At 37.6% G+C, this 22,753-nt stretch overlaps 3 protein-coding genes across 11 annotated transcripts in view; 1 reads left to right on the top strand and 2 right to left on the bottom strand.

Annotated features, from left to right (window-relative positions):
• Window positions 1–9,945, bottom strand: part of LOC111945845 (cohesin subunit SA-2-like) — a 57,925-nt gene extending 47,980 nt beyond the window's left edge. The window contains exons 1-8 of one of the 3 annotated variants that reach the window (XM_086880676.1): window positions 9,690–9,779; window positions 9,373–9,541; window positions 7,253–7,292; window positions 5,547–5,753; window positions 4,921–5,005; window positions 4,157–4,303; window positions 2,626–2,722; window positions 1,549–1,625 (exon numbers count right to left, since the gene is read on the bottom strand). In XM_086880676.1, the coding sequence (XP_086736802.1) occupies window positions 1,549–1,625; window positions 2,626–2,722; window positions 4,157–4,303; window positions 4,921–5,005; window positions 5,547–5,572 (432 nt within the window). In that variant the 5' untranslated portion in view covers window positions 5,573–5,753; window positions 7,253–7,292; window positions 9,373–9,541; window positions 9,690–9,779. Of the gene's footprint in view, window positions 1–1,548; window positions 1,626–2,625; window positions 2,723–4,156; window positions 4,304–4,920; window positions 5,006–5,546; window positions 5,754–7,252; window positions 7,293–9,372; window positions 9,542–9,689 lie in introns of all 3 variants that reach the window. The other 2 variants (XM_023948491.2, XM_023948486.2) reach the window with 2 other exon arrangements.
• Window positions 9,856–20,963, top strand: GTPBP6 (GTP binding protein 6). 3 transcript variants are annotated; one of them, XM_086880677.1, is made up of 11 exons: window positions 9,856–10,232; window positions 12,869–13,006; window positions 13,433–13,503; window positions 14,954–15,084; window positions 15,788–15,858; window positions 16,300–16,458; window positions 17,450–17,518; window positions 17,801–18,009; window positions 19,333–19,481; window positions 19,792–19,944; window positions 20,260–20,963. In XM_086880677.1, exons 1-11 carry the CDS (start codon window positions 9,884–9,886, stop codon window positions 20,399–20,401), a joined length of 1,641 nt encoding a protein of 546 aa, XP_086736803.1. In that variant the 5' UTR covers window positions 9,856–9,883; the 3' UTR covers window positions 20,402–20,963. The 3 variants fall into 3 exon arrangements, with proteins under 3 accessions (XP_086736803.1, XP_023804308.2, XP_086736805.1); XM_023948540.2 differs by having other exon boundaries at window positions 17,423–17,518; XM_086880679.1 differs by lacking the exon at window positions 17,450–17,518.
• The window catches only part of PLCXD1 (phosphatidylinositol specific phospholipase C X domain containing 1), a 19,291-nt gene continuing 17,245 nt past the window's right edge, over window positions 20,708–22,753 (bottom strand). For all 5 annotated transcript variants that reach the window (XM_023948530.2, XM_086880681.1, XM_023948524.2 and 2 more), the window contains one exon: window positions 20,708–22,673. In XM_023948530.2, coding sequence (XP_023804298.1) covers window positions 22,378–22,673 — 296 coding nt within the window. In that variant the 3' untranslated portion in view covers window positions 20,708–22,377. The remainder of the gene's footprint in view (window positions 22,674–22,753) is intronic.

Here is a 22,753-nt window from a genome sequence, read left to right as displayed (position 1 = left end):
CAGGCCTGGTTGATACACCAGTTTTCAGCCCACTTCACTAACCACTTAACTAACTCCTACTTCACCATCATGTCCATGAGGATGTTACAAATTCTTTTCTTGCCATACTAAACTCTATTAACATTTCACACTAACATTAGTAACAATTTTAGGAGGAAACATTGGTACAAGGATGTAGTAATCTACAATTAACTGAACAGGAAAGTCATGGTTGAATCACTGAAATCATCATGAATGAATCATCTGAATACTAGAAACAAACAATAAAAATTCAAAGGCAAGATATTGAGCAGGCATCTGGCAATATTCTCCACTCTCATTACTACTTTCACTATTACTGTCATTAGTTTTCAAAAACGTTTTTGAAATCACAGTAGTCCCATATGGCACTATTTCTCAACTAACTTAAACCACTAACTTACATTTCCATCTTATTTATGAAAAAGATAAGAGAGAACTTACTTTCTCTACAGCACATGGAGAATGCAGCCTCTAAGGCAACTGCAGGACCTGCCTTTTTGCCCACCAGGACAGGTGAAAAGGTTACAGAGCTGTAATATTTCCAGGCTGATGGTAACAATAATCACATCTTTGTATCTGCCAGAGTGCCTGCACTATCACCAGTGTTATTCAGGGCTAATTTAGATGGCAAATAAGTGGCAGACTACTAATTCATATGGTCAGACACATATAGGTTCATTTCTGTCAAAAAATTAACCCAAGTGCTACTACACTTCTAAAATGAAGAAAACCATGTTGGCAAATCCATCCTCTGTGGGAATTTCTACAGCAGCTGGTCTTTGAGAGATGCTCAATTAAAACAAGGCTGATGGCTGCTGCTTGACAAATCAATTCAGAGGTGACAAATACGGGGGAAAAAAAAAGCACAGAAGCAACTGTGAGAGCACTGCAGAAAATTTAATGTTGCCATAATTAGTCAAGGAGCAGTCAAGCAGTGAAACAGTATTGTAAAGCTATGTGCTTTACTTAACAATCCACAAAAAATGAGATACTCACTACTGTTTTGACAATTATCTAAAAATCTGAAATACATTTTTCTTCTTCCATATGACATAATAGAGTTATTAAAAATCATAATTGTCAGTAAAGCAGAAAGAACATATTCAAATAAAATATCAGCTAAAAATATTTTTTAATTAACTCATCAGTAATCTATATTAGTATTTTTTAAGGACCTATCAACCAAATACCAAAGGAATTATCTACCTGCTGCAGTGCTGGATTATATTTACCTCCATAAAGTCATTATAAAAGAACTCCTAAGAGAAAGATTCAGGAAGACTGCAGTCAGACAGCCCTAACAAAATTCTCAAAATAAAAATCTCTTTAAAAAAATATATCCTGCTGCTGCTAAAATGGGTCATTATGACACAAATTTTCTCTTGCAAAAAAACAGGTTTATTTTACTAAATTAACGAAGTGGTACAGAGCTCCTGATAAGCAATAGGAATTCCATCCAGGTTGGCTATTAAGGTAGAGCCTATTGATTATATTAAAAAGACATGCAAAATCAAAGCCTGTGCCTACCTTATCAAAGGTCTCTGTCATTTTTCGCATGACATCCTTCTTGTACAAACTTTGAAACATCTCTGCTGTTACCATGCCTAAAAAATTAGTGTTTCAAAAAAAAATTACCGATAACTCTACAACATTAATCAAGTCCAAACCACAGTAAGGACTTTATTAAATTTAGAAACACCAAAGAAAGGGAAATCTGTTTTATGTGTGTACACTGGTAGAGCAACATATATATAAAGAGATACATAAATTAATTGATAGGAAAAAGTACTGATGAACCAAAACTGAAATTCCCATTACAGAAGTCTGCTCTGTGCTGTCAGGAAAGGCTGTTTTCTCTGTTCATTCATTTACTTCAAGGATTGACTAAAATTTTGCCCACTGCTAGTCAAAAACCCCAAAGTATTTTCCATAAGAGAAGTCATATTAGTCAAAGACCTAGGGAAAAAAAAGACGTGTAAGAAGTACATTTCTAGCTGCTTAAATACACTCAGAAGTTTCAAACTAACAGGACAATCTTCCTAAAACTCTTACTTTGCCATCCTGAAGCATTTTGCTAGCAGACTGTCCCCAGAAGTCAGTGCCTCAATGTTTGTTATGAAACAGAGAGCTTCACAACTCTCTAGTAAAGGCAACTGCAATGAGTCAAGAGATTGCATTTCTAGCTACCAAAGCAGGGAGCTGAATTTGCTAGCTGCTTATTTTCAAACAAGGATACTAGTAAAACAAAGGATACCAGGAAATATAACACAAATGGCAACTGAAACACAGGATTTTAACTAGAACACTCATCAAAACCACTGTCCCTACGTGAGGATTCTGCAAAGCAATGTGACATGCCACTTCAGAAACCTGACCCTGCAAACCTTGTTCAAATACAACTCTCAGAGCTGGAATGCTGCAAGCACAAAAAATTTAACCAGCAGCATTCTTTTCTATTTTGCCTGCCCATCTGGAGTTCATCTTAACGAACAGCACAGATTGTAAGTACATGATTTACTGCAGAGAAAATTCCATTTCAGAAAGCACACTTCAGACTTCTCTCACATACAGACAGTGGAAAGGGTTATGAAGAAGGTAAATTACCTTGACAGCCTGAGCACTGAATGAAGAAGTTGATGAGATCCAGAAGTGCCACATTCCTGTCTTGTTTATAAGCTTCAACCCAGTCAACTACTACAGACTAGAAGAGATTAAAGAAGCTCATTAGTCAGGAGATGAACACAGTTTGCTGCACTCCACAATAAAGACAAAAACTAACACCGTTCCATCTCCATTAAATTACAAAAACCAAGAATAAACTCCAAGCAATTCTCTTCCATTTCTAATAGTTCTAAAAGACTCTTTCAAGTCTCAAACTGCTTTAGACAATGTTGCCTTTCACAGATGCTTTGCTTAGATAGGGAAAATAATCAGTTTTAATAAATGTAATATTAAAAAAAAAACAAATTAAAAAGTTGTCCTCCTGAGTTCATGACAGCACTGAGGTAACAATTTAATATAAAAACCAAGAAATAAACACAAACAACAAAAAAATCCACACACACATTTAGCCTCTGCACCATCTAATAATCAGTATTAATTATACTAGCAATTTACCCTGGAAGTTCTCTTTTTCTCTAGCACTTGATTTGTGCAGTAGGTTGGAAACAGTTCATATACTACACGTAAGCCAAAAAAGAACTCCAAATTTCATTTCTAGGGTAGTGCAGCCTATAAGTGACATGGATCTCCTGGTCATCCAGGTTTCAACCCACGCACGCCTAATAAATTCTAGCAGCAACAGAACTCAAGCTTTCAACTTTGCTACCTTTCTAAGACCTTCCCATGATGGTGGGCACAGTAGAAGACAAGCTCTTCAGGGAGCTCTACTGAAGTTACCACAGCTGTAGCATGACAAGAGCCATCCACACAAATATCTTGGAAAAATGAAGGTTTCATATCCAAAATATAAATGTACTTTTTATGCATGTGTGCACACACACACACACATTTTGCTTACAGTAACTACACACTACAGACATATCTATAACTCTACATAAAAATATTTGGGGCTCCAGATTTTCATACACATATAAAAAGATAATATATACATGTGCTCACAGAATACTGGGAGGTGGGATTCCTCACACTGAAGAAAATTGCTAACTATATAGATGAACAGGGAACCTGGCTATTATGCAAGCTGCAAACAAACTGCATTGGAATGAAGGTAAAAGGTTAATAGTACAAGTGAAGCACAGGGGGGAAAAAAGAAAAGAAAAAACAAATAAAACTTTGATTTTTCAGAATTCTGGACAACTAGAATTTGCTATTGATGAACCTTTTCCATATTTTTTGAAATAATTATCTTTTTGTATGTTAAGGCATTGTTTTAGAAAAACTGGTTTAGGTACAATTTCCTTCCTCTTTTTAAATGACAGCTACCTCTTTAGTAATTTCTTGAAGCTGCAAGATATTCTTTCCAAGAGCCATATTCACAGCAGTTTTCCAATCAAACATGTTTCTTCCCCACCTAAGCCAAATTTAAATGTTCCACAGTACAAATAATGGAAATGACCATTGTTTATTCATCTTCCCTCTACCAAGTGCTTTCAGAACTCAGTGCTAGCAATACCTGCATGGCCTGCTTTCCCATGCAAACCACTTCAAACAAGGTAACTGCCTCAACCACTTCGCCATTCTGCAGCTGGCGCACTCTTCTGCTACCGGTAGAATTCGTCCTTATGTTCTCACACTGCTCTCGGACCTTCCGCTTCTCTCTCTGAAACGAGCCAAGTAAACAAAGAATGTGAGAAAACACAACACACAACAGATATTCACAGACACAAGATTCTTTTGCTCTTACTGTAATCACTTCCCCAGGCTGCTCAGTTTCATGCCCCAAGGACTCCAACAATTCCTTACCAAATACGACCATACTAAAAGGGGATGAAAGAAAATATTTACTAGTTTGAATTTTACACTTAACAATGAGTCATAAGCACAGGAAGGTATAACAGGAAAGAAGTTTTTGTACAGTTGCACACTACCCAGAAAGCAGTTTTCAGTGGCAGCTGTCATTTCTGAAGAATAGAAAGCAAGCACAGAAGCTCTTCTACATCTTTTCACTCACAGGTTAAACTCACTACCTGCAAATGAACATCAGCTGCACACAAAGCACAGAAAGAAAAAGCATATGCTGAAATGAACTGACTGCTCAAAAGCCAGCATTGAGGCTCTGCTGCCAATTTGAGGGTCAAGCTGCATCCAGTGATCAGCTTTCAGATGCACTGTGATTGCTATACGCAATAGTCAATTTTGTAACAAATAAATGAGACGCAAAATAAACTCCACAATTTAAAATAATTAAAACTTTTAAAAGCTTTAAAATTGACTTACTGGTGTTTTCAGGTTGCCATTTCTCACGCAGGTGCCATTCTGAGCAGCAGACTCAGGCACAGTCTCATCATGGACTGCATTCTCTCTAAGGTGTAACAAACATGTTGAAGGGGTTAGCAGTGAGCACTCAGAACTACACACTTCAGGACAGAACAAGAAGAAAATACATGTGTTTTAGTATTTTGAATTCATTGTTTGGAAGTAGTGACATTTTTGTCACTAAAAGCCAAACAGCAAACTTTAAAAGTACAACAGGAATTTGGGGCCTTTTTCAGACTGTTGGCTTTCTTGTAAGATATGTAGATAATTAGAAAACCAGCAAAGCTATCAAAGGCATCAAGGAAGTACAAAGTAAGTAAATTAAACAGAAAGCTGACATTGACTTAATGCAGCCTTTGTTTACTTAAGAGCTTTGCCCCATGAACCAATAACACAAGTAGGCATTCACTCTGGGTGCCCCAAGCTAAACGAGGCAGTGATGTTTGATGGTCTACATTTTAAAATGAGAGGAAGAAATTGGTTTACTTTGTTTATAAAACATGCCGAAGAAAAAAGACACATTAAAAACTTCATTTTCAGGTCACTACTAATATCATGGAGGAATAATTTTATAAAGAAATATGCACCTTCTGGGAGATCTGAAGCCATACATTTATCTGCAATGAAACCATGCCATTTTTCACCATTCCCAATGCTAACAATGTGCTTTGCCAAAGGTCATGTTTGAGTAGACGAGCTGGATCCCACTTGTGCAGTAGGTCCACTACTGGAAGCTGACTGCAATGGCCTCCTTTAAACTACAGTGGCCAGGACATGAAGCCAGTTGACTTGTACTACAGGAAGGCACAAAAAGAAAGTAAATATGAGAGTGTACAATTACTTCTATTTCCAGATACTACTGCAACAAGAGAGTGTACTAACTCATGTGACCACTTTACAAACAAAAAACCGGTGTGTTACACCAACAGATACAGTCAATTCTCCAGCATCCAGTGCTGGCTAACACAGATGGAGAATTAACTGTTCTATGGATGCAGAGCCACCTCAACTCCACCTAGATTTATCAATGCCATATAAGCATTTTTATCTTTCTTCTTCCCAAGATTGGTTTGCAAACCAAATTCTGAGACTGAAGAACATCAACTGCAGGACCAAGGTCCTGACATTATTCTATTGGTAAGAACAGACAGGTTTTATTTAAACATGTCTCTGTTTACTTTTTGGATCTATTGAGACACCTCAAGAAGTGATGTAGAATAAGGCTTTCAAAGACTCCTATAAAAATTCTATATAAACATAAAATTGCACAAAAATATAAAAAAATTCTGAATATAATTATGCATATGCTTACCTTCCCTACAGAGAAATGTCCCATGAAAGTTAAATTCCACAAATTACTTGTTATAGAAAAGTTCAAAATGTGCCATAGTGTTTGATAGATGGAAGCAAAGAAAATAATTCAGGATGAACCAACTCTTATACTAGCTGTCTGGACATTCTGCATGTGGAGAGTGGGATGAACTATAGCTCCCAGATGAGCCAGTATTCTATAAGCAATCATTCACAAAAGTTTATAATTGTCGTCTTTGATTTAAAATTGCAAGCTACAGAGATTAAGTATCCCAAGTACCACCAAAGACTTCCCAGCTGGAAAGAACAAACAGCAAGGGACAGCAGTATGTGTTGCTTTTCTGATGCCAGTTTGCTCTTCTTACATTCTTCTACAGACCACAAAATCAAAAAGAATCCAGCCATGTTTGTCAAGGAGCTGTCTCTCCTATGTGATTAAATCCTTTCACTCATGATTTCAAAGCAGAATGCATCCCTGTGGAGCTGGACTAACAGGTTCTTACTTGCACTGTTTCACTGGAACTACAACTCAGGCGTCAGCCAGCATCATAATAACATGAGTTACCAGTTTCTGCATTGGACCTCAACATAACACTCAACACACCTTCAAAACCTTTTCTGAATTGTTTACAAGTACTACTTAGCAACTTACCCCATCCCATAATGAAGAAAAATGCACTGCATTTGATTAGAGCAACTATATTTGAGTCCAAGTTGGTTTAAAACACTTAAATAATTCAAAAAATCAAAACTGCCAGAGGACAGTTCTGCCAAGGACTTGCCTGATCATGTACTGCTTTTAGTTTCTCTGTCTGGAACACACTTCTTTGAAGGTTTAATTCACGCCTCGCTCCCCCAAGAACATCCTGAAGGACACCATTCTGCACAGTATCTACTGGCCTTGGCTATTTGTTCAGTCTCTTACACCAGACAAAATGTAGCAAAAAGGTAGCAAAAAGGGCCCAACAAAGTAAGGAAATACCTGGCATATGGAACAGCATGTTACCAAAGCTCAGCAACACCTGCAAGAGTGAGAAGACTACAGATGTACAGTTCCCTCACGCTGGGCCAAATAAACACCAAATTAAACATATCTGGGGTGAAACTTGTTAGAGTAACTGTTACACATACTAGTTAACATCTATCTTAAGTACTCAACAAATTTAACTAAGCACTGAATACTAATATTAAAAAGCCATTTAGTTTTTGCACTGTTTTGGTTACCAGTGCATCACAGTGCATAGCTATGACTCAGGAAGCACTGGGAAATAATAGATAACTTATACAAAAATAGGTTTTTTTAAATCCTACTAATACTACTAATATTCATGTTTCTTCTTTTTCTCCCTATTTTTTCATTTTTTTTTTATTTTTTTATTAATTTTGTAGCCTTTAACACTGTTTCCAATAAGGTTATTTATAAGGGAGGTACAAACATTTGCAGAAACTAGACCAGCACCTAAAAACTGAACCCCATGAAACCACTGAGCAATTAAATGGGATATTTAAATGGAATTTTCATTTGCTCAACTACATTTCTGCTGAAGAAATTGTTAAAAGAATTAAGACATCCTCTTACCTTCTTAAGCAAAATAGGAACTACTGTGCTTAGCTGGGGTACTTCTGCAGCAATCCCTATACATCTCCATTTAACATCTTTTCAACTATAGGAGTGCAATGGTAGGTTTGACAAATTTCAAACTAGCTGAAGTATTTTTTTTTCCTCCCCTTGTTATTCCACACCACATTGAGCACTTTTGCATGCATACAATCACTGCTTCATGCACTGGAAGAAACAGCTCTCAGCCATTTAGTTTGCTTCCATCAGCAACAGGTAAGAAAGCATAAGCAGAATGCCATTTCTATTTCCACCTTTATACCCTGTTACATGTGGCTCAGAGACTCATTTTTACCTTGTGTTCCTGCCACAATATCACTAGCACTTGAAGTATTTCTGATAAAACACTTCAAGTACGAAGGAAGCCAAATCCCACATCTAATCCTCAGACACAATACTACTGTGGTAACTTCTGAATTCAGTTTTCTTATCTTAATAAATATTTAGAATAGACTTGGTGACTCACACTTGGAAAGAAAACTACCTCTTTACCAAGGAAGCAATATGTTCATTTTGCTGTGTAAAAGGAACAATTAATGCTACTGAAAGAATCCTAGCTGTAATTTTTTTTAAATTATAAATTTCAAAACAACTGGCTAGTCCTTTAGAAGCAATATAAGAAGCTCCACTAAGCAGCTGCCATGCATCCATCTAACACTTCTGAAGGTAAAAGGCTGGTTTCAGATGAAACACACATATGAATGTATGAACATATGGGAAGCTATACATGTCATCATGGGCTACAACTCCCTCAGCTTTCATTAGAGCATAATGAAGCAAAATACATGGGGAAAACGGGCCCAGAACGTGACAGGGTCAGCAAAGACTGGGCTGCAATGAGTCCAAAACACACAACAGTGGACATCTAAGAGGTGTCACTCTTTGAAACCAAAAAAGAAATTCCCAAATGTTTTAACTTTACCTTTTATTTATTTATATTTATTCTAGTAGACCACCTAATTACTATTGTGTAATCAATGATATGAATACTTTAGCTCATCTCGACAGATGACTAAAAAATATGTTATAAAATGGAGAAGACATGATGGATTCCTGATAAAAACAATACAAAATATATAGAAGCAATACCCCCATCAACGCCTACAGGGAGCCTACAGATTACTTAGCACTTTTCCCCCTCAGCATCCCCAAATTCTCCAAGGAAGGGAACACATGCATTGACAATGAATCTGCCCCTTTTTTTTAAGGTCGGGTACACATTTGCACTGTGGTGAATAAGGCACAGAAAAGCTTGCAAAGCGAAGGTCCCTGTCAAACAGCATAAAACACTCCATTAAGAAGATGCTAATTAGTACACCAAAGGAAATAAAATGAAGATATTAGTAAGCACAATGCACAGCAAATCCCTTTTCCCCCCCAAGATGACACACTACAGATTGCCGCGGTATCTGCACGGCACAGACCCAAAGGACAGCACCCTCATTTACCAAGAGATTTTACAGGCAACCTGTGCCAGCTCTTACTTTTGGCTGGGAAGGTTACTGGCTGTGTTGGGCTCGGCTATCATTTCCGCTACATTATTTCAGCAGCACAAGCAATCTGACACGACCTTCTGAGGAACCTTCAGCGAAATCGAGAGTGTTAAAAACTTAACAACCCTTCGGCTTCTGCGGGCGGAACAGCGGCCGAAAACTGTCAAGAAAGGCACACAAAGAGACTTAATTCCAAGCAAACCAGGGCAAAAACACATCACGCCACCCCCCTCCATCCCCCCACACACACACACACACACAGACACCCGGCCGTAGAAAAGGATGAAACAGAAAGGAATTAAACCTACCGACAACCCGGCCGTCCCTCCCGGGCGCTGCCCAGCGCGGCCGGCCCGGGCCCGGGCCCGGCGTCAATCACGGCGGCCGCTGGGCCCGGCAGGGCGGGGAGCGCTGTCACATGGGCGGCGGCGCCGCTTCCGCAGCGGCCGGAAAGACGCGGCCAGTGACGGTCCCTGCCCGCCGCCCGAGCCCGGCCGTGCCGATGGGGCCCGGCCGCCTCTCCTGGTCGCTGCTGCTGCGCTGCCGGCGGGCGGCGGCGGCTCTGGGCGCGCCCCGGTATCGCCCGCTGCCCGCCCGCCCGCTCAGCGCCGCCGCCCCGCTCCGGGCCCCCCTGCGCCCGCCGGGCACGGGCGGCGGGGCGCCCTGGAACGGGCCGGCGGGCGCCGGCGGGGATGATGATGATGATGAAGAAGAAGAAGAGGAGGAGGATGAGGCGGCGCTGGAGGAGCTGCTGGGACCGTCTCCGCTGGCCCCGGGGCCCGGCGCCCAGCGCGTTGCCATCGTGCACCCCGCGGTGAAGTGGGGCCCGCAGAAGTCACCGCTCACCACGGGTGCGGGGCTGAGGGGGGCGGGCGGGCTCCCAGAGCGCTGGGAAGGAAAACATCCGGGGGATTCGGAATGGACTGCCCTGGGAGGTGGCGGAGTCACTGCTCCTGGACGTGTGTTAGAAAACACTGAGTGCCATGGGCTGTTGGCACGGGGTGTTCGGTCACAGGTTGGACTCGATGCTGTCTTTTTCCAACCGAAGTGTTTCTGTGGCTGTGCCCCTAGTGTGAAGTGGACCCGCTGTTAGAGAGCTGAAACCTCTGTAAAGCGACGTGCGGCTTGCAAAGGACAAACCTGTATGGAAGGTCTCGGCTGCTCTTTCCCACTTTGAAAACTTTTTAAAAGATAAGGAACTGTTAGTGAGTGTTGGCAGGTCTGTGCTTTGACTTGCAAAGCACGCTAACTATTTTGGACGGCAGAACGCCTCAGTGCAGGTTGGTCAGGGAAACAGTCGGGTGTCCCCCTTATTAGGACAATGTTAATTGCCCTCAGCCCTCAAACTCAACAGTCACCAATAATTCCTCTGTAAGGACTCTTTTATAGGACTACTAAATTTTCTACATTTAATTTTCTAGATAGGACTATTACGATTTCTCTCAGAAATGGTCATAACTAACTAATATATAAGCATTAATCACACACAATTAAGATATGCATTATGAACTTGATGCTTCTCTTTAAACACTTCTCTGGTTATAAGGTTGCAATGTAAAGGATCAAGTTAAGCATCTTCTAAGTTAGCTTTTTATGCATAGAATCATAGAATGGTTTGGCTTGCAGGGAGCCTTTAAAGGTCATCTAGTCTGACCCCTCTGCAATGTGCCAGGACATATTCCACTGGACCAGGTTGTTAGAGCCCTGTCTAATCTGGCCTTGAATGTTCACAGGACCACCACCTCTCTGGGCAATCTGTTCCAATGTTTCACCACTCTTGTAAAAAACTTCTTTATATCAAATCTAAATCAAATCTCTTGGTTTATAACCACTGTCCCATTTTATTGCAACAGATCCTCCTAAAAAGTCTGTCCCCATCTTTCTTATTAGCCCTTCTTACATACTAAAAGGCCGTAAAAAGGTCTTGCGAGGAGCCTTCTCCAAGCTGGACAACACCAACTCTCCCAGACTTTCCTTATAGGAGAGGTTCCACCTGTCTGCTCATCTTTGTAGCGCTCCTCTGGACCTGCTCCAACAGGTCCATGTCTACCTTTGCAGCACTGCAGGTGGGCTCACACCAAAGGGGCAGAACCCCTTCCCTTGCCCTGCTGGCCGCATTGCTCAGGATGCAGCCCAGGACACCTTTGGCTCTCTGGGCTGCAGGTACAGAGTGCTGGGTCACGTTCAGCTTCTCATCCGCCAACAGCCCCGAGTCCTTCTCAGCAGGGCTGCTCTCCATCTGTCCATCCCCCAGCCTGCATCAATATACTGAGGGGCTGCCCTGACCCAGATGTAGGACCTTGCACTCGTTGATCCTCACTAGTTTACTATGGGCCCAGTTCTTGAGCCTGTCCATGTCCTTCTGGATGGAAAGAGACAGTTTATGCATACTTATTCTTTTATTCCATTTTTTTATGTGATGAACCTAAATCTGACTTAGTTTTGTTAGTGCTGCTGATTCTAACAAATTGTCACATTGCAGAATAAAGTTTTTAACCTTTTCAGAATTGATGTGATGTAATTTTACAACTGAAAAGAAGGTAAAATATGAAGGCACCTTTGTGTCCAAACATACAGAAGAATAGCAATGGTCCCTTTCCATTTATTTAGGCTCTCCAGATGAAGAGCCTGAAGTCTGAACAATAAAATGTTCAGTGAACAGTGGAATGATTTTTGAAGCACCACAGATGCAATGGGAAATCTGTATTTTACAAGAAACACAAACAATATGAAGAAAAGTGGATCATTATTATCTTTAAAAATATGTTGCTTTTTGGACCAATTTAACCTATTTAGCATATAAATTACATTTTGCAGTCTAGAGAATCTTGACAATTTTGCTCTGAAGAGGAAAAGTTCGGCATATCAAGACTAGAGTTGCTGATCTGATATGCTTGTGTAGTCTTTGTGATTTCACAAAGTCCTCAGAAATCATTGTTTTGCAGTGAAGATGTTAAAAACTCAAAAGTAATTGATGAACCAGAACACAGGATTCAAATCTGCTGGCTTTAGCAAGTCACAGACCAGTTTAGGTCCCTTATGAAAGAGTGGATGTGGAGTTAGCAGCAGGATATGCCATATTAGTAACTCCCAAATTATTGCTGCAAAACACCAGAGTGTTAATATTGTGGCTTTGTGCTCATCTGAAATAACAGATTTTCCAGATAGTTATTAATTTCAGGTGTTGAGTAAAAAAAGTTTGGTGATTTCTTTCCTGACAATACAATAAAAACTCTCCTAAGCCAACAGCCAGAAAAATAATTTATACTGTCAGAAAGATTCTTTGTGTGATAAAATTGCATCAAACTGTTCAATTACTCTAATTTGAGGTAAGACACTTTGCTGCTTGTGCTAGAGGCTAAAAGAATTTCAGTGTAGCTTATTTTTTCCATGTTCATGCATGTACTGTAGTTGAAGATCTGAGCAGAGTTATGATGGTACATTGTAATATTTATTTATTTTTTCTATTATTGTTATGTTCCTGAAGCTGAATTACAGATTGCTGAAGCTGTTGCTCTTGTAGACACTCTTCAGAATTGGACAGTTCTGGATAAAATCATCATTCCTACCAAAAATCGCAACAAGAAGTTTGTTTTTGGCAAAGGAAACTTTCAGGTTTTGACAGGTAAGGACGGAGATCTTTCAGCACTGCATCACTCTAAATGGAAGACTTTTGCATCCAAACTGTTCAAAGATAGGTGTGAAAGCTGAAGAGAGGGAGAATTTTGTTTATCCATCATGCATGTTTGCAGGCAGACTTGAAAGAATTTTTAAAGTTACTAAAGCAATGTAAAATAGACATAACCCCTGGTCACTGAAAATGTGTGAGGCAACTTAGTCTATAACTTTATGTGATTTACATAAATGAAGCTGATGCTGTTCTTGGCACAATACTGAATTAGCAATTACAACTGCTCTATGAACAAAGAATATGGTGCCATTTGATGTTTTATAAGCACTCTGCTCGATGCAAAATGGTTTATAGTCTGGGCATTTTGAAAAGAGAATTGACATTTAACAGTGTATTTTGCAATCATTATCCATTTTTTAGAAAAGATTAAAAAATTGCCCCATGTGACAGCTGTCTTCTTGAATGTGGAAAGAATATCTTCACTAACAAAGGTAATTAAATATAATATCAAATCATATTCTTTGCATCAGTATTGCTTGGAAGCTATTGATGTTAGGAGAAGTGGTCGGTTAAGATTCTGAGTTTGCAAATGTTAATATCTGAAACACCAGGACTGAGTTTTGTTGAAAAGAATCTCAATACCTATTGCATTTTTCCAGTTGATATATGTTTCCAGCTCTTGTGCATGAAATTTTCCAGAAGCTTAGTATAATTTATTATAGACTCTGCTCCCACATTTGACACTGGCCCTATTTAAAATGTTAAAAAAGTTACTCAAGTTACAAAATGATGATGTTAACACAGCTTTTGTTATGAAGGATGTCAACATTTTTGATTAGTTCAATTTTGCTTTGATTATGCTCACATTTCTATATTTATAGTGGATAGCATGTTTTTTTCTTTATGCTGTGGATGCTGAATTGTATTTAGAATATGAGGTGTAAATTCTAGCAAGCTTATAATTGAATGTTTCAAATACTTAAACTTTCATTCCTAAGCCTTAAAAAGAAGCATTGAAGGGTGCAGCATCCTGTTTTACTGGTAGTAAAACAACTGGTACATGAACTGCAGATACTCCAGAACAAACTGAAATAAAAACTTTTCTGGGTTCTTAGTATGTGCAGCATCATGAGGGGTGTAAAGTGTATGCAAACTGCAAGCAAACATTAATGCTTTGCTGATAGTTTTGAATGCTTTTCCTAATTATCAAATGAAGAGATGACAAATATCTCTAAGAGATGGTTATTCAAGTGCTTCCATTTGTTGATGAAAGGGAAGTTGAAAATGTTTCATTTTAATTTCCTAGTCTTTAGGAAAACTCTCTATTTTCTAGTATGAGTTCTTTCACTACTAGTTTTGCTAAAAATTGGTTTTTTTCAGAAATATAGATCTTAAAAGCAATTAAACAGGGTTGATTCAAGAAAGGGTTTGAGAACATGTGTACAAGCATTCTGGATTTTAGAGATGGCATAAGAGAACTACTGCATATTTTAAGTGTCTTTTGCTGAATTAGAGCAAGGATGAGGGGTTAGGGTTAGTTGGGGTTTATTAAGTATTTCATTGAAAGCTTGCTATTAAATAATTTCCCTGCATCCCTCTCTATTTGTTTGCAAGTTTTAGTAATCTTTTTGTTTTTTATGTTATTCCTAGCCTTTCCCATTCCAGTATTTCGTAATTTATTTTTTACAAGGATTTAACCAGTGATTCCTGATTCTGAGATAGGCTGTAAGACTTTGTTGCAAGAATCCATAAAAATTCTGATCAACCAAATTTTGACTTTGTATGCTCATGATGATTGTCCATCCATTGCGATGGAATCCTGAGATCCTCTGAGTTCAAATGTCCATCAGCTAACTAATCGTACTTGCTGTGTAGGAATTGATCTAGTGATACTGTGGGGGACAGAAGACATCTCGATTATTTTGTCTTACATGGCTAAAGAAAGAGCTAGAAGGTGCCTGGGGTGTGCAAGTCTTTGACAGATACACTGTGGTACTTCACATTTTTCGCTGTAACGCCCAGACCAGAGAAGCAAAACTGCAGATAGCATTGGCTGAAATTCCACTTCTCAGGTACCTCGGGCTGTGCAAATCACATACTCATATCTACTTGTTTTAGTGACTGTTTCTTTACAGTAACAAAACCCAGCAATATTTACTGTAGAGAAAAAATACATAGGGTATTCAGTGATTGATTAGAGCACAGAATTATTTACTATAATGTCATTATTTTAAGCTTCTGCAGTGCTGACAGGCAAGACCAGAATGTGTTCAATAATCTCACAAAATGTATTTTTCATTAAAAGGACCCAGTTCTTTCTAAGACACAAGACGGATTGCCAGAATATGTAGGAATTGGATATGTATATCCCATATATAAAATTGTTGAGTTTAATAAGGAAAGCTATAAGTAAGGAAGATTAATTTGTATTTAAATTTTCCATATTTCTGCATTATGTGGCACAGAAATGTGTACATGGCAGTTGGTGTGAGTCATGTGGATGTTTTAGAGGTATATTTGGCTCTCTGAAATTTCAGAATAGCAATTTTAATTTACCAAGAGAGTTGTATACTTTTCAAGCTACAGTTGAGCCAGAAAAATCTGGATTTTTTTCTCCAGTCTTCTTGCCATGCAGGTTTTATTTACAACTCATTCATTTATTTAGTGGTTTTATTTGTACTATCAGAATACTACTACTGCTTCACAATTTTTAGGTATTTTGGTATAACTGGATTAAAGAAAAATGCTTCTAATTAATTGTTACTCTGCTGCCAGGTCACATCTGAAAAATGAGGTGTCTCAGCGAGATCAACAGAGAGGTGGTTCAAGATACATCATGGGCTCAGGTAAAGTCTAAATATTCTCATGTTTTAGAGGATTTTTTTCTCCGTAGCTTTTAAACAAATTTAGTTGCATCTTAGTTTATTTGGAGTAGGTCAGGAGGAAAAACAGTGTTCTGCATCTAATTAAACAAATTACAAAACTTTATTGGAAAGTAAGTTAAAGAATAAAGTTTGGGTCTGTACTATTCAAGTTTTTTGGTCAGTAAGTGGTCAAGGATAAACTATTTGCTTGCCACAGGGATTTTTCATAAGTGTACGTGGCTATTTTAGAGTGGTTAGCATGTTTTATAATTACTCACTTTCTTAGGCAAGAATACATAAGTTTAGTGGCTTATTTTTAACTTCACAAGACCTAGTGCTAACTCACTTGATTTCCAAATACATCACTTGCTTTGCAGTTTCTCTTGTAAACTATTCTGCCAATTACTCATTTATATGTTCCAGGTGAAACATTTCTAGAAACACAGAATCGTGTCTTGAAAGATAGAGAACTTAAAATTAGGAATGCCCTGGAGAAACTAAGGAGAAAAAGGGCTTTACTTAGAGCTCAGCGCAGAAAAAGCGAGTTCCCGATGATCTCAGTAATGGGCTATACCAACAGTGGTAAGCAAAACCTCCTGAAATCATAACACAAAACAGCTTATATTGTCTAATTTTTAATTAGAAACTCCAGCCAGATTCTCATTTGTGTGTGTACAGGCTTGGTATTTTAATTAGTTTTTTTAATTGTGTAATGAATATCTGTCAGTTAGGATGTAGTTAGGAAAGCAAATTAAGATGCTTGGTTTTTTCAGTCTTGAAGACATGTTTTGGAGAAATGCCTAGCACCCATTGTGCCAAAAAGATTTTATAAACACTGTTGAAGACTGCACTGTTAATGTCCCTTTATATGAATTTCTACTACTTGAGCAGAATGGGTACAGAAAAGTACATGGGTGTTTAAATCACTGTGAAGACTTGAGACATAGGAAGAAAATTGAGAGCTGGCTATTGATCTGGGAAACCTGCTTAAGGAGCACTGTAGCTTTCCATGGATTATGTGTAGCACTCTGAGATGTGTTCCTAGGAGAATCTAAATAAAGCTAAATACGGCTTCTGCCTTTTTTGGTTTGGTTTGGTTTGGTTTTTTAGCTTACACGAGTGAATTCTTACTCAAAGCATAAATAGACTTTGGACTAGACAATTTTTTCAGATTGGATTATCTTTAAACAATTTCATTTTCTTATTCAGCTTCTTCAAAAAAAACAAACCTATCTTACAGTAATTTTGTTATGACTTGTACACTCAAGGTTTTGAATTATACTCTGTGTTTTTCTTAAATTTCATACTTCCATACTTTTCAAACTGAAGATTTAAATATATATATAGATATAAAACAGTTTGGTATACACATAATTGAAAACTTTAATTAGGCTATATACTGAGCACTTTAATGACTAATTATGTAAAATATTCATTGAGTCAAATAAATGTCTCTAGTATTATGTTCATGAGGAAATGCCCAATAGAGACCTCAACCTAATAAGGTATTTATTATTAGTGCTTCTCTTTATTTTTTTTTATTTAGCAAGTAAATTTTTTCATTTGACAACAGAAGCATTGAGGTGTGTAAATGCAAGCTTCCTAATGCTGTCATGGCAGTGCTCTTCAGAGAGTCTTACAGGTGAGAGATGTGGGTAGGTCACTTTGCAGGTAGAGCCTTTGATTTCACAGCACAGCTGTAGATACCAGTATGTGATTACATACGTGACCTTAAACCCAATTCCAAGTTATAAAATGTAGGACTGTTTTTGGGTTTCCTAACATCATACTGATCACAAGCTACAATTAAATGACTGAAATTGATGTTAAAATATATGTTACATCATACATTTCACCTGAGCTTTGCAAATTAAATTTTACTTTGAATAAGCCATTAAAATCTTGTCCTTTTTTATTTAATTAGGAAAAACTACTTTGATCAAAGCCTTGACTGGGGAAGCAGGACTTCAACCCAGGGATCAGCTGTTTGCCACTCTGGATATTACAGCCCATGCTGGCTATCTGCCCTCACATATGGCAGTTATTTATGTTGACACCATTGGGTTTCTGACTGATCTTCCACATAATCTGGTTGAGTCATTTTCAGCTACACTAGAAGAAGTGGCTTACTCAGTAAGTAGTCAACTGTAAAAATTGAGAAATGAAGTTAATTTCCTTTTAGATAATCCTCACCCCTTCAAAACAGGGCAAGTTAATCGACATTCTGTTCTTAGCAAACTATCCGGCTGACTATAGTAAACTGCTGAGATAATGATGTAAGTATCTTAAAATAAACTAATTTTCTGATACTTTATTTATGCAGAACATACAGCTATGAAGGAATTTCAGAAGTGGCTTATTTTGAGTGTATGTGTCCATCTCCATGATACCTAAGCCAGATAAACCAGATTTTTCTGATAAAATATCTGAACAGTGCATCCAAGTGAGTCAAGGCTAGGTTTCCTGGGAGTTAAAAATGAAATAAAGCATCTGAAATTACCTGGTTTTAACTTAAGGTTTCCTGTAGAACTACAAGTGGGTGATTGTGATGTGATGCAGGCAGCATGTAATAAATATAAATGTACTTTAGCAATTATTTTCTCATTAAAGTTGTTTTCCTGTGCTATAACAAAGTGTAAAGCTGCATACATACACACAGACATTCAAACAAAAATCCTGTCTTATGGAAGGTAATGAAATTCAGTGGTAGCTAGATGCCAGAATGCTGCTAAAGATCAGACTTCACTATATAATACCAAGGCTTTCAAAAGCTGGCTGAAACCATCCTGGTTTTCACTTACTTCTAATTTTTCCAAAGTTTAAAGCAATGTCTTTAGCAAAGATGATGAAACAATTTGAATGCAAATGTTGATTTTGTTTTCTTGGTTTTTATTATGGCAAACATTATATATATACTTGAAACTGATAGCTTTTCAGTAAGCATCAGTAATAGTATCCTGGGAGCTAAGCATAAGGATAATCTATATTTTGAATGTAAAAATAGAATTACAAGTTACATGGAGGTTTTTTTTTTCCCCTCTGTTTTTGAAACAGTTTTGTAGCCATTCGTCTCCTAAAAGCTTTTTTTAGGGTTGCTCTTCTTAATCTCCAGTGTTTTTGAAGCCTTATTGTTACAAAGCCTGGGCTTTAAAAAAAAATGGATCAGTTATTACTTGAAATCTGATTCTGTAACTAGCTTGATTGACAACATTTGCTCCAGGTTTGTGGGAGGCAATTTGTACTCACTAGAGGTGGAAGACTAAGCTGCTGCAGATTTTCTTCCATCATGATCTAAGAAACAGTAGTTTAATACTGTTTTACTAGTTAATTTTACAGTGCCAATCTGCCAATGTATTATCAAATGGATAGGAAAGTATTTTACATGAATTAGCAATGCAAAAATGGTATACAGTGTCTACAACCTGGTAACAGGTGTTGCATATTGATCTTTGCTAGGATCTGATAGTTCACGTGAGGGATATTACTCATCCAGAAACCATCCTACAGAAAGCAACTGTTCTGTCAGTTCTGAGGAATCTTAATCTTCCTAGCCATTTACTGGACTCAGTGGTAGAAGTTCATAACAAAGTGGATTTGATAGAAAGGTAAGCATGAGATGCTAAGTGTACTTAAACATTTCTTATGTTCTGTAAGCTTTTTAATTCTTAGTCTAGAAAAGAGATCCCACACTTCAGAATATGTTTAATAGTGTATCTCAATCTTTTACATATGTAACTATGGTCTGAAAAAGAATTAATTATCTTTTAATTACAAAAGAAATCACTTGAGTCATACAAGAACTGGCCTCTGTAGAAGGTGTCAGTACAAAGTAACTCTGTGAAATTGTCCGTGCTTGGAATATTTTCACAACCTAATCTTCACGAACAAATGTGCTAGCAATTAATTTTCTTTCAGTTATAAACCTGCTGAAGAAAATGCTTTTGCTGTTTCTGCTCTGCATGGGCATGGTTTAGAAGAACTGAAACAAGAAATAGAGAAAAAAATACTGACAGCAACAGGGAAGAAGATTCTAACAGTAAACATCAACTTAGAGGGACCTCAGCTAAGGTAAATAATTCCGAATTGTATGAAGGATTTGGAGAAGTATGAAACACTTAATCATTCATGTCTTAAATTTCTCAAATCATATCATACTGATTTTAATCTGCATTAAGAATAACAGAGATAATAATTTTATTTCATCAATAATCAATCTATTTAATAATCAACCTATTGACAAAAAATAGCTCAATTGGAGAAGTGAAGCAAAGCACTTCATCTTTTAAAGCGTTGTCTAGATAGAAATCTTCTGACCTAGACCAAGGATCACATTTTGTGCAGTGTGTCACACTTTTAAATGCTAATCTGCTTTTACATTTACAGTTGGCTCTATAAAGAAGCAACAGTTCAGGAAGTTGAGGTCATGCCTGAAGATGGCACAGCCAGGGTGAAGGTGATAATCAGCAGTTCTGCTTTTGGGAGATACAAAAACCTCTTTCCCAACAGTCAGATTTTCATGTCATGAAACTTCATCCTGTTGTAGGAGAAGAAACTGATCTCCTCAAGAGGATGTGAAATGAAGTGAACGACCTGTTAGTCTCGCTGCTGAACAGTTTATTTTTCTTCCCCACTTGATGGTTTTGGCACATTTTATAAATGGACACTGTTTCAGAAAACTTCTGTATGGAAACAATAAGAGCTTTGAGCTTAATTTTGTCAGCAAGTACCAGGACAGCACTAAATTTTTTATGTTAAACATGTTGCTGGATATAAGCTGAGGACCTCAAACATGTGGACTGGCATCTGACTTAACCTTCAGAAAAGTACAAAGTTTCTTATATAAATAAAGCTTTTTATTGCCTTTTTCAGAAGAAAATAGTATTTATTGTAGTTAAGGTGTTTCAGATGGTCTTCAGAAAATGAAATTTAGTGAACAAAATGTTGTTAATTGTATATAAATAATGAAGATAAATACGTGTTCAAGCAGAATGCATGGATGTCAAATAATTGCCGTGTCTTATTGCAGAGAAGAGAAAGAAAATGAATTCAGACATTAAATAAAGTTAGCTGTGAACATCTTTTACCCATACAGTTTTCTTGCCCACAGTAATTTATCCACAATACCTATTACTATATCAGTTCTTGGAGAAAACAGTTAAGGTACAGCAAACCTTTTCACAGAGGAAAACAAAAAGAAATAAAAAAAACACAACCACAACAGATCCATTTCTTACATTATGAATTACTACTGAGAACCAATAAAACAGTATCACAGAAAGGAGAAACCAAACTATTTCATTCCATATTATAGAGAGAGATCAAGTTTTATTAGAATAACAAGGGTACAAAAGAGGGCACAAAAGACAGGCAGAAAAACTTCTGCAAACATTATCAGACAACTGAATTTAGCGTTTGCATGTAAAGTGCATCTAAAAAGTGAGGTATATGGGTGAAGTTGCATAGTGAACTTTACACAATAATTGGTTTTATTTTAGTCCTGATGCTTGACATTTGTCTTGCCTTCATGAAGATCTGTTACCACACAGTTCATTTAGAAAAACAGAATTAGTATGCAATGGGAAATAGCATAAACCTCTTCGTTTTGACGTACACAAAAACTACTTAGTGAGAGGAAAAATAATTACAGAGCTACTAAAATAGCTAAATAAAAGACCAGGTGTGAAATCCCAAATGAGCATGATAGAAGCCAAGAATCTGCATTCCTAAGGCAGTTTAGGTTAAGATCAGGAATTTGTTCCCTCTGTGTTTATTTTCAGTGTAAGGCGTACTTAGGCAACACCTAGTAAAATGTTCAATTGCCACAGACAAACTGTGTAAGGGCCTTGTTTTGGTACCTTTATCCCTGTAGAACTGGCATAACTAAGTGCAAATTCAGTTACCTCTTAAAAATTCCAAATAATTTTGGGGCTACCCTGTTAGTAAAGTAGCTGACAAAAGATACTCAGCACATTGGTGTAAATATAAAATCATTTCAAGCTGGATTGTCAGTGCAGCATCTCTGATATATCAAAAATATTTTTTAACTGTTTCTTTTGTTTATTTATCAGAAACTATGAAAACAGACAAGTCAATTTCAGACTGATATAAAAGAGTAAGAATTTGGGTTGCAAATAGTACAGAGTATCCTTAGAGTTATAAGAAAGATAAAATCTTACCACTAAATCATGCAGCTACTGACATTTTCCTCCTTCTTAGTCCTATGTAAAATAAGATTGAGTTCTTGGGACTTTCATTTTTGCCAGCTGCTGCAGAATCAAAGCACCTCCCAAAAAATTACACATATACCATAGTTCTCTAGAGACTTCAGCAAGGTACACCTGCTCTCTTTTCTGTCCAAAAGCCTCAAAACCCTGATGATGTTGAGAGACCTCTTCCTACTGAGCCTTGAAAGCATTCCTGATTTAAGTTAATTGGACCTTTATGGGATTCAGGATGTTTACAGTAGGGCACAATGAATGCAGACAAAGCCTTTTCAACTTTTCATAGATTAGGAAGTTGAGAATTAAATGCTATTTGTTCCAGTTCACTTTGGCAGTGCAGTGGAGGATTAATTTTTGTGTTAAGTTCTATCACATCTTTGACAAAATCATTGTTTCCTATAAAGTCTCCAGCAATTATGTTAATACATTTTTTTTTTTGTCCTGGATACTGCTGCTTTATCCAGATTTTCAAGCATGGAAGACTCTGGAGTGTCATTTTCTTCAATGATCCAAATGGGTGTACAAGAATATATCTTAAATTTTCAGTAAGGTTAATCCCTGCCACAAAGAATTTTCCTGAAACAAAAATCAGAAAGTGACACATTAAATATTTTTTTGAGGAGAAATTTCTCTGTATTGCATTACTTTCACATCTC

Source organism: Cyanistes caeruleus, chromosome 3 (assembly GCF_971803275.1).
Source record: "Cyanistes caeruleus chromosome 3, bCyaCae1.hap1.1, whole genome shotgun sequence".
In the NCBI taxonomy this organism is placed as follows: Eukaryota; Metazoa; Chordata; class Aves; order Passeriformes; family Paridae; genus Cyanistes; species Cyanistes caeruleus.
Note: the sequence above shows the minus strand (reverse complement) of the source record. Positions and strands in the feature narration are given on the sequence as shown.